The sequence below is a fragment of the Photinus pyralis genome, unplaced genomic scaffold (assembly GCF_008802855.1).
Source record: "Photinus pyralis isolate 1611_PpyrPB1 unplaced genomic scaffold, Ppyr1.3 Ppyr1.4_LG3a, whole genome shotgun sequence".
Classification (NCBI taxonomy): Eukaryota; Metazoa; Arthropoda; class Insecta; order Coleoptera; family Lampyridae; genus Photinus; species Photinus pyralis.
In genome coordinates, this window is record NW_022170509.1 from 1,917,652 (window position 1) to 1,934,056 (window position 16,405).

A 16,405-nucleotide genomic window follows, 5' to 3' on the forward strand; every position below is an offset into this window, starting at 1 on the left:
TAGCTTAAATTATAATTTTATATCTATTCGTAATACATCTTAACTCTTTTTTGTTCCAGAGGTGTATACGTCTTTATTTATGTATTTTGAAAAATTGGTATATTTTACATTAATTAATAATATATTTTTGGAATTGGTAGTACATAATAGTAATCCATCGACATGGGTAACCGAGGAATTTTTGAAAAATGAATTATTAGCGTTTTATTTGTACGCCCGTCCATCCGTATGTTATTTGATAGATATATGTTCTCCTTTAATCTCGCAAAAATGAATTTTTGGAATTTATTTCGGAGTGACCTCTAAATTTGAACAAAATCTTCAATTCAAAAATAGGACATAACCTTTTATTCTTTGTCCTTTTTTTAAGTTGATAAAGCAGCGATTTCAATTATTTACCAGCGAGAAAGAAATTTATTGCTAAATACACCCTCTACTGATTGCTCACTATAGATTCAATATACAAGTTTTGCTTTGGTGCAAGGGGTGCCGATGAAGGAGACACTTGTTTGTTCGAATACGACATTTCGCGTGTAGTTTATGTTGTCTGCTTTAATTAATCCCGATCGACCGATTGTTATTTAAGCTTAAAGCAAGCCTGATCAGCCTACCCCCGACGTGCCTGTATTGAGGGATATCGGAGGAATGAAACACGATGACCACAAACGTCGAAGCGTCACAAAGTTAAAACAACCGTATAAAGTGTACCTATCTGTTTTTTAAGGAAAACATCGATGTCAAATCTTCGCCAATCGATTTCTACGAGTTCAAGGATCAGTGTTATTGAATATGAGCCGGATTAAAAGTCCTGTCTTCGAATGCGAGGTGATTACTTATAGGTTCGAGCGGTGCAAAAAATTCCCCTAGTGAAAATCGTGTGCGATTCTTCGTATCTTGTTTTATATTATAGGTTCGAGCGGTGCAAAAAATTCCCCTAGTGAAAATCGTGTGCGATTCTTCGTATCTTGTTTTATATTAAGATAATTTCCTAAGGGGGGCAATTTACATGCTTGCCCTAGGCGGCAGGCGCCATTTAAGCATACTACGCCACTGTTTGAATAATGCTAACGATTTAATCACACAATCTCAATAAACTTGATAAATAAGACAAATTCAAATTACAAGTAAAATCCGTTTAGGTATAGTCAAATTTGTACGGACAGATGAGATATGCAAAACTGCTTCTTTTACAATTATTCGCTCCTCAGCTCGAGCTAGGTGGATATTGCGGTCACCGGTTTTTGGACATGTTAAAATTTCTTCAAATGTCAAAATCTTTTAAGGAACTTTTAAAGAATATCATTTTTTTCCGTCTGTATGTATATGTACATTGGCAATTTTCCGAGATGTCGGCTCAACGGATTTGGTTCAAATTTTGTATGTGCAAGTATATTAGGTACACGTAAACGAAGAATAGTTGGCCGGATTTTGGAGCGCGCAACGACATCGGACATTTTTTAGTGCATTTTTGGAAAAAAATACACTATTGTATTCGTTAGGGCTGGCTGGCTGGCTGTCCAGCTGAGATCTCAACAATTACAATAGCTAGATACTTCAAATTTTCACTAAAAGCTTTCTGATGCAGTGTAAATGTGCAGGGTCGAGTCTATTTTCAGCTAGATTACTCGTGAGATCGATAATTTTAAACGTTGTTAATGAAATACTGATCTGCATTACCAAAAATGAGCTTTCATCATGCATATGCTGATTTTCAACTTGTTTCAAATAGCAACCTACAATTAGTTATTTTAGAGACCTTATTTTTGTGTGTACCATCTACACAAATTATTCCAGGTTTTATTACAAAAAAAACGAGAAAAAGTTAAAAAAAATTTGTCGGCAAGACGGTTATTTTGATTTCGTTAAAATGTTGGCACTGTACATTAGGTATAAAGGATGTAGCATTGCTAAAAACTTTTTTAATATACGAGTTTTTAGCGCTGTGACGTCATACAACCGTTTTTTTTTCAAATAGTAAGTAACACATTTTTAATTAATAATAATAATAATATATATATTCATCCTGTAAGACAAACAAAGTGTATAGGACAAGTCAATTAAACACAAAAGACAAACATTTGACTTTTAACATTTAACTGATGAAATCTTCCACAGAATAAAATAAATTTGCCAACAGGAAGATTTTGAGTTGCCGTGTGAAGGTAAACAGTTTCGGCGCGTTCTTGATTTTGGACGGGAGTTTATTGAACATTTTTACCCCTATTATATGTGGGCTGGCTTTGTTAATATTTGTTCTTGCAAACGGTATGCTGAGGTTACTTGTAGCTCTCGTTTCGTGTTCGTGTATGTCACAGTTTCGTTTAAGGTTGTCTTTACGCAGGAATACAAATTTGCACACCTCGAGTATATAGAGGCACGGTAGCGGTAAAATCCGTAGCAGGGTGAAAAGTGGTTTGCATGACTGTAGACTTTTTGCTCCGCACATGCATCTAATGATACGTTTTTGGGTGGTGAAGACTTGTTTCATTGAAGAAGAAGAGCCCCATAGGCATAGTCCATATCTTAGCCTCGATTCGATGCAGCCGCAGTAGAACATTTGCAGTTGCTTGATATCAAGGTAGCAGCGTAGGTAGCGTACTTGGTAGCACATGCGATTTAATGTAACTATTAGGTTGTTATTGTGTGGTTTCCAACTTAACGTTTCATCTAAGGTGATACCAAGGAATTTGGCTGTAGTTGAGTTTGTCAAGGTGGATCCCGATATTGGTATGGTAAAGTGAGGGAGATTTATGTTTTGATGGTTGTGAAATTGCACCAATTGGGTCTTACTTTGGTTTAAGAAAAGTAGGTTTTCATTAAACCAGTTTGCAATACTTTCGACAGTGTCTGTACATTTCGCAATTAATTCCCTCCCTTCTCGGTGGGACACCACAGCGGTTGTGTCGTCGGCATATAAGGTGAGTGTCGCATAGTCATTCACGTTGTTCACGACATCGTTAGTGAACAACGTGAACAGGAGCGGTGCTAAGATGCTGCCTTGGGGAGTACCAGCATTTAGTTCTATGACATCAGAAGAGGCAGTAACGGTACTACCATTGTATCTGTGGGGCAAAGAGACGTACTGCTTTCTGTTCCTTAGGAAGTTTTCCAGCCACTTTAGAGCGTTTCCTCTTATACCGTAACACGATAATTTTTGCAGGAGTCGGTCATGGTTGATGCAGTCAAACGCCTTGGTTACATCGCAGAATAATCCAACAGGAGATTCGTTCTTGCCGATATGCTGTAGCACTTTCTCGTGGAAGAAGTGTAGAGCATCGGAGGTTGACATTTTAGACCTGAATCCAAATTGGTGAGGCGTTAGTATTTTGTATTTGGTTATAAAGTTAACCAATCTCTCTAGGAAGCAATACTCAAAAATTTTTGAGAGCACAGATGTTATCGATATGGGTCTGAAGTTGTTAACGAGTGAGGTTTTCGAGCGGTTACCCACTCAAATACCACTATTAACCTGAAGTACATAACGTTACTAGACTGTAGATAAAAAACGAATTATTAGTAATAAACACAAACAAAATTTAAAAAAAGCGCGGGAAGTCGCAACAACGTGGGACCCCGTCTGAGTTATTCACGAAAAAGCGTATCATAAAAAAGTTATCCCGCGATCGCGAACAAATTAGAAAGACATTTCGGAACCGAGCAATGATAAATACCGGGATAAATACATACCGGGTTATATACAATACTTTTCAAGTAAGCAATTTATACCAGTTTCAAGGGATGATTTATTGGATTTGCATAAGCAGTACGAATTGAGGTGTAGCGGTCGTTTCTTTTGTGAATTGAGAGTACGACTAACAATTTCGTAATTACTGTATATACAGGGTAATATTTTTCATATGGAGGGGCTGAATTTATTATGACAAAATTTTTTTTTCACATTACTGTCCCCCATTACTGTCAAGTGTAGCGCAACTTAATTTTTTTCATGTAGAAACCTATACTTTTTATTGAATACTCTTGTTTTACATCGGAAAATAATAAACTTAGGTGGAAAACGTTTTTCCCTTCACATTTGTTGAGAACACCCTTCCAAAACCGCAATTTATAGTTTGAGATATAGGAAGCTGCCCTGTTAAGCATTTGGCACTTTTCTTCCATATAATAATGAGACTAACAGCTTTTGAAGGTAAAAGTCAATTTCGGTTTTGCGTTGACATGTAATAGGCCATGAACTCAGCCTCGAAATAGGCACAAAAAAGTTAAAAATATATTCAAATTATTAGAAAAGTAATTCCTTCTTACCGCCTCCGAAAGAAGTCCAATCCTCCGTCGTCGATTCTTCTTTATGGTATCCCCCTTAGTTTTCGGATCCATCGTGCATCGAGTCTGAAATGATAAGGAGTAAATTGTAATTATTGCATGACAAAAAACAGAAAAGATTTAAATACAAGTTAAATTTTTTTCTTTATGAAACCCCCTTCCCCTTCAGTTTCATAATATTCAATTTGCATACCGTACAATTTGCAATGATAAGAACGAAATTGCAATTATTGTAACAAGAATTCACAGAAAGTTATACAAACTAAAATTATATTAAAACAGGTTATCCCTTTTATCATCTCTGAAAGAAGATCAATTCTCTTTTACCATTTACATTGATATCCATCGTGCATTAAAATGTCGAACCTGAAATGATACCAAGAAAATTACGATTATTGCATGAAAAAGACACAAAAAAGTTAAATACAAATTAAAATTGTACTAAAACAAACCATCCTTTTTTACATCCCCTAAAGAAGTCCAATTCTTTCTTGCCGATTCTTCCTTAGGCCATTTTTAGCATGACATCTAACGTGCATTAAAATCTCGAATCTGAAACAAGAAAAAAATTTCGATTATTGTATGAAAAACACGCAAAATAGTTAAATACACAAATTAAAATTGCACTAATGACTAAAATAAGCTATCCTTTTTACGATCCCCGAAACAAGTTTAGTTCTTTCTTGCCGATTCTTCTTTATGGCATCCTCTTCAGTTTTGAAGTCTATCGTGCATTAAAATGTTGAATCTGTAATGATAAGAAGAAAATTGGGATTACTGCACGAAAAAGGCATAAAATAGTTAAATACAAGTTAAAAATTATAGGTATGATACGAGGGTAGTTGATTATTTGATGAAAAGACACACAAAAAAAGTTAAATACAAATTACAATTCTACTGAAACAAGCCATTCTTTTTACAACCCCTAAAGAAGTCCTATTCTTTCTTGCCCATTCTTCTTTAGGGCATTTTTAGCATGATATCTAACGTGCATTAAAATCTCGAATCTGAAATGATAAGAAGAAAATTACGATTATTGTATGAAAAAGACACAAAATAGTTAAATACACAAATTAAAATTGCACTAAAATATTCTTTTTACGATCCCCGAAACAAGTTTAGTTCTTTCTTGCCGATTCTTCTTTATGGCATCCCCTTCAGTTTTCATGTCTATCATGCATTAAAATGTTGAATCTGTAATGATAAGAGGAAAATTGTGATTATTGCACGAAAAAGGCATAAAATAGTTAAATAAAAGTTAAAAATTATATTAAAACAAGATATGATACGAGGAAAGTTGAGATTATTTCATGAAAAGAGACACAAAAAAGTTAAATACAAATTAAAATTGTACTAAAACAAGCCATTCTTTTTTACATCCCCTAAAGAAGTCCAATTCTTTCTTGCCGATTCTTCTTTAGGGCATTTTTAGCGTGACATCTAACGTCCATTAAAATCTCGAATCTGAAATGATAAGAAGAAAATTACGATTATTGTATGAAAAAGACGCAAAATGGTTAAATACACAAATTAAAATTGCACTAAAATAAGCTATTCTTTTTACGATCTCCGAAACAAGTTTAGTTCTTTCTTGCCGATTCTTCTTTATGGCATTCCCATTAGTTTTCATATCCATCTTCCATTAAAATGTTGAATCTGTAATGATAAGAGGAAAATTGGGATTATTGCACGAAAAAGGCATAAAATAGTTAAATACAAGTTAAAAAATATAGGTATGATACGAGGGTAGTTGATTATTTCATGAAAAGACACACAAAAAAAGTTAAATACAAATTAAAATTCTACTGAAACAAGCCATTCTTTTTTACATCCCCCAAAGAAGTCCTATTCTTTCTTGCCCATTATCCTTTAGGGCATTTTTAGCATGACATCTAACGTGCATTAAAATCTCGAATCTGAAATAAGAAAAAAAATTCGATTATTGTATGAAAAAGACGCAAAATAGTTAAATACACAATTTAAAATTGCACTAAAATAAGCTATCCCTTTTACGATCCCCGAAAGAAGTTTAGTTCTTTCTTGCCGATTCTTCTTTATGGCATCCCCTTCAGTTTTGAAGTCTATCGTGCATTAAAATGTTGAATCTGTAATGATAAGAGAAAATTGTGATTATTGCACGAAAAAGGCATAAAATAGTTAAATAAAAGTTAAAAATTATATTAAAACAAGGTATGATACGAGGAAGGTTGAGATTATTTCATGAAAAGAGACAAAAAAAAGTTAAATACAAATTAAAATTGTACTAAAACAAGCCATTCTTTCTTACATCCCCTAAAGAAGTCCAATTCTTTCTTGCCGATTCTTCTTTAGGGCATTTTTAGCGTGACATCTATAACGTGCATTAAAATCTCGAATCTGAAATGATAAGAAAATTACGATTATTGTATGAAAAAGACGCAAAATAGTTAAATACACAAATTAAAATTGTACTAAAATAAGCTATCCTTTTTACGATCCCCGAAAGAAGCTTAGTTCTTTCTTGCCGATTCTTCTTTATGGCATTCCCATTAGTTTTCATATCCATCTTCCATTAAAATGTTTAATCTGTAATGATAAGAGCAAAATTGGGATTACTGCACGAAAAAGGCATAAAATAGTTAAATACAAGTTAAAAATTATAGGTATGATACGAGGGTAGTTGATTATTTCATGAAAAGACACACAAAAAAAGTTAAATACAAATCAAAATTCTACTGAAACAAGCCATTCTTTTTTACATCCCCCAAAGAAGTCTATTCTTTCTTGCCCATTCTTCTTTAGGGCATTTTTAGCATGACATCTAACGTGCATTAAAATCTCGAATCTGAAATAAGAAAAAAATTTCGATTATTGTATGAAAAAGACGCAAAATAGTTAAATACACAAATTAAAATTGCACTAAAATAAGCTATCCTTTTTACGATCCCCGAAAGAAGCTTAGTTCTTTCTTGCCGATTCTTCTTTATGGCATTCCCATTAGTTTTCATATCCATCTTCCATTGAAATGTTGAATCTGTAATGATAAGAGGAAAATTGGGATTATTGCACGAAAAAGGCATAAAATAGTTAAATACAAGTTAAAAAATATATGTATGATACGAGGGTAGTTGATTATTTCATGAAAAGACACACAAAAAAAGTTAAATACAAATTAAAATTCTACTGAAACAAGCCATTCTTTTTTACATCCCCCAAAGAAGTCCTATTCTTTCTTGCCCATTATCCTTTAGGGCATTTTTAGCATGACATCTAACGTGCATTAAAATCTCGAATCTGAAATAAGAAAAAAAATTCGATTATTGTATGAAAAAGACGCAAAATAGTTAAATACACAATTTAAAATTGCACCAAAATAAGCTATCCCTTTTACGATCCCCGAAAGAAGTTTAGTTCTTTCTTGCCGATTCTTCTTTATGGCATCCCCTTCAGTTTTGATGTCTATCGTGCATTAAAATGTTGAATCTGAAATGATAAGAGGAAAATTGTGATTATAGCACGAAAAAGGCATAAAATAGTTAAATAAAAGTTAAAAATTATAGGTATGATACGAGGGTAGTTGATTACTTTATGAAAAGACACAAAAAAAGTTAAATACAAATTAAAATTCTACTGAAACAAGCCATTCTTTTTTACATCCCCCAAAGAAGTCCTATTCTTTCTTGCCGATTCTTCTTTAAGGCATTTTTAGCATGACATCTAACGTGCATTAAAATCTCGAATCTGAAACAAGAAAAAAATTTCGATTATTGTATGAAAAACACGCAAAATAGTTAAATACACAAATTAAAATTGCACTAAAATAAGCTATTCTTTTTACGATCTCCGAAACAAGTTTAGTTCTTTCTTGCCGATTCTTCTTTATGGCATCCCCTTCAGTTTTCATGTCTATCGTGCATTAAAATGTTGAATCTGTAATGATAAGAGGAAAATTGTGATTATAGCACGAAAAAGGCATAAAATAGTTAAATTAAAGTTAAAAATTATAGGTATGATACGAGGGTAGTTGATTATTTCATGAAAAGAGACAAAAAAAGTTAAATACAAATTAAAATTCTACTGAAACAAGCCATTCGTTTTTACATCCCCCAAAGAAGTCCTATTCTTTCTTGCCCATTCTTCTTTAGGACATTTTTAGCATGACATCTAAAGTGCAATAAAATCTCGTATCTGAAATAAGAAAAAAATTTCGATTATTGTATGAAAAACACGCAAAATAGTTAAATACACAAATTAAAATTGCACTAAAATAAGCTATTCTTTTTACGATCCCCGAAACAAGTTTAGTTCTTTCTTGCCGATTCTTCTTTATGGCATCCCCTTCAGTTTTCATGTCTATCGTGCATTAAAGTGTTGAATCTGTAAAGATAAGAGGAAAATTCTGAATATTGCACGAAAAAGGCATAAAATAGTTAAATAAAAGTTAAAAATTATATTAGAACAAGATAGGATAAGAGGAAAGTTGAGATTATTTCATGAAAAGAGACAAAAAAAAGTTAAATACAAATTAAAATTGTACTAAAACAAGCCATTCTTTTTTACATCCCCTAAAGAGGTCCAATTCTTTCTTGCCGATTCTTCTTTAGGGCATTTTTAGCGTGACATCTAACGTAAAATCTCGAATATGAAATAAGAAAAAAATGTCGATTGATTATTGTATGAAAAACACGCAAAATAGTTAAATACACAAATTAAAATTGCACTAAAATAAGCTATTCCTTTTACGATCCCCGAAACAAGTTTAGTTCTTTCTTGCCGATTCTTCTTTATGGCACCCCTTCAGTGTTGATATCCATCGTGCATTAAAATGTCGCAACTGTAATAATAAGAAGAACATTGCAATTATTTTGTATGAAAAAGACACAAAAAGTCAAATACATCTTAAAAGTATACCAAAACAAGTTATCTTTTTTACCATTCCCGAAATTCTTTCTTGCTGATCCTTCTTTATGGCACCCCCGCTAGTTTTGGTATCCATCGTGCATTAAAATTCCGAATCTGTAATGATAAGAGGAAAATTGTGGTTGTTGCATGAAAATAGGACACAAAAAAAGTTAAATACACGCTACAATTATACTAAAACAAGACATCCTTTGTTACCATCCCCGAAAGAAGCCCAATTCTTTTTTGCTTTATGGCATCCCCTTTAGTTGTGATAGCCATCGTGCATTAAAATGACGAGTCTGTTATGATAAGAAGAAAATGGTAATAAGTGCTTGAAAAGACACAACAAACTTATATACAAGTTAAATTTATACTAAAACAAGCTATTCTTTTGTCAAATTCTCCCTTGTCAATCCTACTTTATGGTGTTTCCTTTAGTTTTGATATGTATCGCGCTATCTATTGCCAAAAATTCGAGGACTCTAGGACCATTCTCCTCCATTTTTTTAAGAATTGAAAATGGTGAAAATCCAGTTGAATCAAGAATTGTGGTGTTATATGCAAGTTGAAAATAAGGATATGCTGTGAGAGAAAATCCTTCGGTACACGATGGGTACTCCCAATAGGTTTCCTGACACGTGCCACTCAAGGCAAGGTGGACCAGAAATTGTTTCAGTTTAGTATTGGTGGTTCTATCGTGTGGTTTGTAAAGTGATGGATAGGTAAGGTGAATTCATTCACTCTTTACTACATGCGGCGTTGTCCCTTAGTATTCGAAGGGTGGCTGATGCGCGCTATGTTCAGTCAACGATATTTGCCTAACAGATCGTTTCAGCTTACTTGCTACACCCGGTTAAATATGTTGATTATGTTATTTATTTTTCAGGGGGTCATGGAAGACTAGCGAGCACCGCCCAGAAACGTTTTGTTATTTTCAATTAAAAAAAACTTACATTCGGAAACAGCAACTAACGGAAATTACGAAATTAATAACATGACAATGTATAATACAAGCAAGTGAAGTAAGTTGCGGGTAACAAACGTTTCAACTTAGTTTCCTATTTGTATAAGTACTTTGTCAAATATGGCACTTTGTGTACTTTTTTTGTTAAATAAACTGTCTTTTCATTTTGTATAAATTTGAGGTCGCGCTTATTAATTAATTATTAAAGGAAATGGATTAAAAGGGCGCAAGTATAAAAGCCTCGAGGAACGTAGTCTGGTAGACGTATCAGAATTTTCGCTTTTGTTACAAAGTACGGCTCGCAGCATATTTACCTAGATTACATTTTTTTGCTCAATTGTGTGCGGGAGTAGGCGCGCCGGTGTTTTGTCATAAGCCTACAAAGACCGACTTTAATTTATATCACCGCTACCACAATTTATTTGTTTCTGAACTTTTGTGTGTAACTGTCTATATATCTTCGCCTATTCAAATTCTGCAAACCGTTGCGAAATACACAATTAACCAAATTCTCTGGTAAGGAAAGGGTTCTATTTTACAACCGATTGCGATTTTATGAATATTTTAACTTACCTCTAGGGAAATTTCGTCAGCCTATGTTAAGAAAGAGGGAGGTGAGCTGGCTCTGACTTGCTTTTTAAAAGATCAAAGTTGTAGTTTTTGGGACAAGAACTGTAAATTCCTTTAGAGCTTCCGTTGAATTTCGGGAGTAAACGTTATTACTTCTTGTCCTCATTTAGACGTTTACAAATGACAGGCGTAAGATATATTTTAAATTTATGTTGTTCTGAATATGTTCCTTGTGTTTCAAATAGTAATTTAATTTCATTTCTCATTTCTTCTCTAGTACATAACTTAGGAGACATTTTCAATTCAGTTTACTGAATATAGAAAAGTTTAAATGAGATTTGGGGATAATTTTAGAAAGGTTGCCCGAAGTTCGGGTTTTTATTCGTGATGTTTTGCGCATCCCTGTTCACTGGATATGATCATTGCGTGAGGCATAATTGAAATCACGCGATGACGAATTGAGGAAACGCCACCGTATATCAAATTCAAACTGTTAGTAATTGTCTGCCAAAATATTTAAATTCGCATATCATATATCTCGCTTATAGTAAATAAAACGTGGATGTCGTAATATATCTTGATCAAAACGGATCGTAAAGTGGACATCATAATCATACCAAAGCAAAATTGATACAAACATTTAGGCAAAACGGCACCTCGAATTTATTTAGTACACAACTTTTTAGATTCACCAAGGTAGGTTTTGGTCGACGTGTATACTCTTCGTTTAGTTAATCTGATTTCCCTTTTTTGATCCTTCGAACCGGATTTGGAGAAAACGTACCTTGATTGTCCGTTGTAAAAAAATAGTTTTTTAGAATACGTAACGTTAGGAAAAAAGGGTTGCTAATTGAAATTATAACATATAATTTGGCTGTAGTTTTCCCATCATTTCAAGGGATCTTATCATTTCGGCCGACACGCGAGTGGAATAGGTGTAACGAGAGCATTTTATGGGGTTGAATCTTTTTAAAATTTTTGTTAGGGCTGCGTAGATTTAGGTATGTATTAAATTTTATGGGTGCTCAAATTGAGAGGTCAGTTTCAAAAAATTCTACGTTTTTAAAAGGCCCTACATTCGTAAATCCAGTTGGTGATTTTTATTTTTTTGGTTTCTCTATGCACCGTCACCTGTTAAAGAGTAGATAAGGGTATCTTAATAAGGTTTACGTGACCAAAACTGCTCTGTCAGAGAGTCCTTGTGAAACGCAGAATTGCAAAATTCAACGATCACGAGAGTTTGATTTATGACCCTCGCGCTTAAGTAATTCATGAATTTGAACGAATCAACTGACCTATAATGATTATAGATGGCCGATTTCATTAAAAAAGCGCCGTTTTGGGGCGCGATAGAATTAGGAAAGCAAGTAGGGGTGCGTCAGGGAAAGAAAAACTAAACAGGATTAAGATGAATGTTGGTAGGGTGTATAAGCCCAAAAAAGAAATTCTTTCAGTAGCTCTTTTATTCGGTATCCAAATGTTTCGGATGCCTTCCTCAGTGGAAAATAAAGCTACTAAACGAAGTCCTTTTTTGAGTCTATACATCCATCGTAATCCGAACGAAGGCCGGAAAAATTACTCGTAAACGGGACTCTTCGATTAGCCATCGAGCGGGATACAATTTCAATTTTGTATGCGACCAATATGTGTAGAATGGCTTCAAGAATTATGTGCACTGTATGACTGGTTTATTAACAGAGATGTAAATTCTTTTCAAATAATTATTTTAAGCGTTTCTATAATATCTTACACTGATTAATGCTAACTAAGGTATGGAATACGTTATTCTTTGTTGAGGAATTTCTTTCCAAACTGGAACAGTGCATACTACCATTGAATTCTTATTCAATGATACTACTGTAAAAAATTTACATATTAATAACAATTTATCAATTTACAATGATACCGAAGAATTTCTCAATTTTTTCGAATCATATTACACTTTTGGTATTTTGTTGAATGGTTACTTCACGGACCTTTTTACCACAAGATTAAAAAATGTTGAATGTGTCTTCGAATTGCATCGCTTCCCCATAGAATGAAATATTGCTTTCTATTCACAGTTAAAACGTGTTTTATAAAATATGAACAAATATGTATATGTATTCGTCAAACAAGATACGCCTAAGGATAGAAGCCCTTTTAATGGTTTCTTTTCGAGGTGAGGAACAACGTTATTATATGATCCATGAGGGCGCGAAAGTTGGATTCGCCAAATATTTTACATCAATGATACGAATAAAGGGGGTGTCTGATAACATTATATGGTATAATTACTCAATCGGTGGTTTGAGAGGCGGAACGCTAAACATTTTGGGAATAAAGCATGTTTTTCTGTCATGTACAATATCTATACCATTATGAGTATTTATGCGTATGCGGTAAACCTTGCGTGTGAGCACGACTCGGTCAAATAACGCCAAAATTACGATATGACCTTTCGAAAATATATGGATCGTTTTCTTAAACGAAAAATGAATTGCGGGATTATATATTTGGAAGTATAACACAAAAAGTTGAAAGGAAAACGCCGACGTTCCTTTGCAACCCCATAAATATCATTTCCTTAACGAGCTATTTGCGGTAAAAAACGATGAGCACTAAAGATCATTTTCTGATGAAATCTTGACGGAATAAATAATTCTTTCGAATTTGTGCCGCCAGATTTTACTGTGCTCTATTGTAATATGTGTTTCTTTTCCTTTCAGGCCAAAGAACGGGAATTATAGCAGGCGCGTTAAACATTACGGTTAATTGATATACAATGAAACATAATTCTTTCACTTTTTCGTTTATTTTATTAGAAATAATTACCCTGAAAGGGCTCGTAATTTCAACTCCCACCTCTATAATCGCTAACGTTGTCTCTTCAAATACTACAGAAAGCTCGGTACTTACTTCCGAAACTACTCTCGGAGAAATTTTCATTTCCACAACGCAACAAATTACAACCGAGCTCTCTGTAAGTGATACTATAACAAGTAATGTAAACGCGACTGCAGAGAACAAACAGAATCCACATACATCTCACAAGATACACCTGGAAGAAAAAGTACGTTCACTTTCGTGCGATTTGCCACTTATACCAAGAGATTCTCGCGTTTGGAAGGGAAATGAGACTCACGAACTTTTGTTACCTTCATTGGTAAGTATTTTACTAGTTCCATTTAGCTCTTTTAAATGTTTAGAATATTTGCGAGGCTTTAACAGACTTTAAAATCGGAGTGTCATCAATAATCTCAACGAGTCTCCTTTAAAAGTCTTTAAGTGGACATCTAGGGAATTAAAATTTAATGAAATAGAACAGTTATCCTCAAATCTTGAGAATGATGGTATTATTATTGGAGCAGTTTATCTTCCACTCAATTCACATTGTGATGACCATAATAGTTACGGTCACATCCAACACCAGTGTAGGATAATTGTATCTGTACCAAACGGTGTAGGTATGGAGTAATGATAATTTAGGTACCCATGCAATTGAGTCATCAAATGAACTGCTCCAAATTCACAAATGTCAGTATGTTTTTCTTTAGTAAAAGCATGTATGGTTAAAATTTCAAAGAAATATCTTCACAAATAAGGAAGTTGGCATTTCATGTTTACAATATGAGAGAAGCATCTGTGATTAAAATTTCAAAAAGATATCTCGATAAATAACACAGTTGATATTGCACATACTCTACGCATCCACACATTAATTTGATGTTTACAAAAGCGATACGTTTGCTTTTAGTAAAGGCATCTTTGGTTAAAATTTCAAAGGAATATCTCCATAAATAAGAAAGTTGCATTTTTACTATATGCGATATGTTTGCCTTTACTACAAGTATCTGTGGTTAAAATTTCAACCAAATATATTGTAAATAAGAAAGCTGATATTGCGTAGCCTGCGAATGCGCACATTAATCGTTAATAACGAAGTAAGTATAGTGCACACTGTAGGAGTAGGCTTCGGACGGACGGACAGAGAAAGTGGTTGCAATAGCGCGCCCAACTTTGTTGAAAAATGAGCTAAATTGCGCATTTCCACATTAGCCGTCTTTTTTGCAAAACAATTACATGTTACTTGGTATGACCTAACAGCTTTGACCTTCATGATTGCACAACAAACCTCAACATCCAAAGTAGAAGTTTCTCTGATATTGTTTGGTAAAAAAGTTACACTATTTTAAGTGTCGGGTTAGGGCGGAAGGGGGGAGGAAAGTTGGAAAATTAGTAGTTTTTATCAGTTTTTCTTAAATATTTAGAAAACTATGAGGTTTGGTGCGAATAGTGTGGTATACAAAAATAATCTACAGTAAATTGCGAAAAAAAGTGGTCTTGTGTATAATGCTGCCAAAGTGAACGATTCCAGAGTTACGGAGGGTGAAACAGTAGAAATTTTTAGTTTTCTTTTTTAGATTTTCTTGGAAAAAATATATCATTATCACTAAGGAAACTAATTTTTTACAAATTGCGCTTTAGTGGACGATGGTATGTTTGTGTCAAGGAACGACAACCTTACCACCTTCTCAATTCCACTATGAGGGAAAGGAATTCCCGGGGCGGCTGCAGGATGTACTGTTGTAATTGGTCTCGAGTGTTCGCCAATCATCTCTCTCTAGTGAAGTGGGGAGAAGTATAGCCAACTTGAACAGTGCATATAGGGAATGCAATCCCGCAGCATAATTTCAATCCCGGTATTTGTGGGATTGGTAGATGTTAATCCCGCGGGATCCCGGTTTTTGCGAGATCAAAACTTTAAATAAATTGGCAAATAAGCAATTCTGTGCGGTTAACTTCTGTATTAAAATAAATCGCTAATTATCACAATATTTAACAAAAAAATACCTTCGGCCTAACTTAGAACTCAAAAAAACGTTACCTGTAAAGCACAAAAAGTCTTCAAAGTGCCTCAAAAATCATAGTACATTTATAACGAAAAAAGTTTAACAATTATTTAAAAAATAATTCGCCGTTATCAGTTTCATTAACAAAGTAAACAGAGTCGTTCCCTTGGTCGACAAATTCCTCAGTCCCGCAAATCCCGCGGGATCCCGCTCCATTTATGTGCGGGATTGATATCGCAACAATGCTGCGGGATCCCGCAATCCCGGTATTGCATTCCCTAGTTTCTAGTCTATAACTTTTTATTGAGAAGTCTGATGGAAAAAGTACGAATTGTTTTGGATTCTACGCACCAAAATTAATAAGAAAAAGTGTTTTCCCGAGAAATTTTGGTGCAGTCGATTTTTGGTAAAAAGGGAAGGTTATACACTGCCTTTTTTTGAGCCCCGAAAAAAAATTGTCTCAGATCGACCCGAAAAAAAATTTTCTTATAGAATGTGGCCTGTAGAATCCATAATTTCAAACAGTTCCAAGATTGGGCTACTAGTTCAAAAGTTACAGCCCTTTGAATTTTTTTTCGAAATTGGTTTCTTTTCTAGTCTATAACTTTTGATTGAGAAGTCTGATCGAAAAAGTACGAATTGTTTTGGATTCTACGCACCAAAATTAATAAGAAAAAGTGTTTTCCCGAGAAATTTTGGTGCAGTCGATTTTTGGTAAAAAAGGAAGGTTATACACTGCCTTTTTTTGAGCCCCGAAAAAAAAATTGTCTCAGATCGACCGGAAAAAAATTTTTCTTATAGAATGTGGCCTGTAGAATCCATAATTTCAAACAGTTCCAAGATTGGGCTACTAGTTCAAAAGTTACAGCCCTTTGAA

At 34.0% G+C, this 16,405-nt stretch overlaps 1 protein-coding gene across 2 annotated transcripts in view; it reads left to right on the top strand.

The window, feature by feature from the left end:
• Positions 1-16,405, top strand: part of LOC116165515 (delta and Notch-like epidermal growth factor-related receptor) — a 53,410-nt gene that overhangs the window by 12,366 nt on the left and 24,639 nt on the right. For both annotated transcript variants that reach the window (XM_031480019.1, XM_031480018.1), the window contains exon 2: positions 13,405-13,841. In XM_031480019.1, coding sequence (XP_031335879.1) covers positions 13,461-13,841 — 381 coding nt within the window. In that variant the 5' untranslated portion in view covers positions 13,405-13,460. The remainder of the gene's footprint in view (positions 1-13,404; positions 13,842-16,405) is intronic.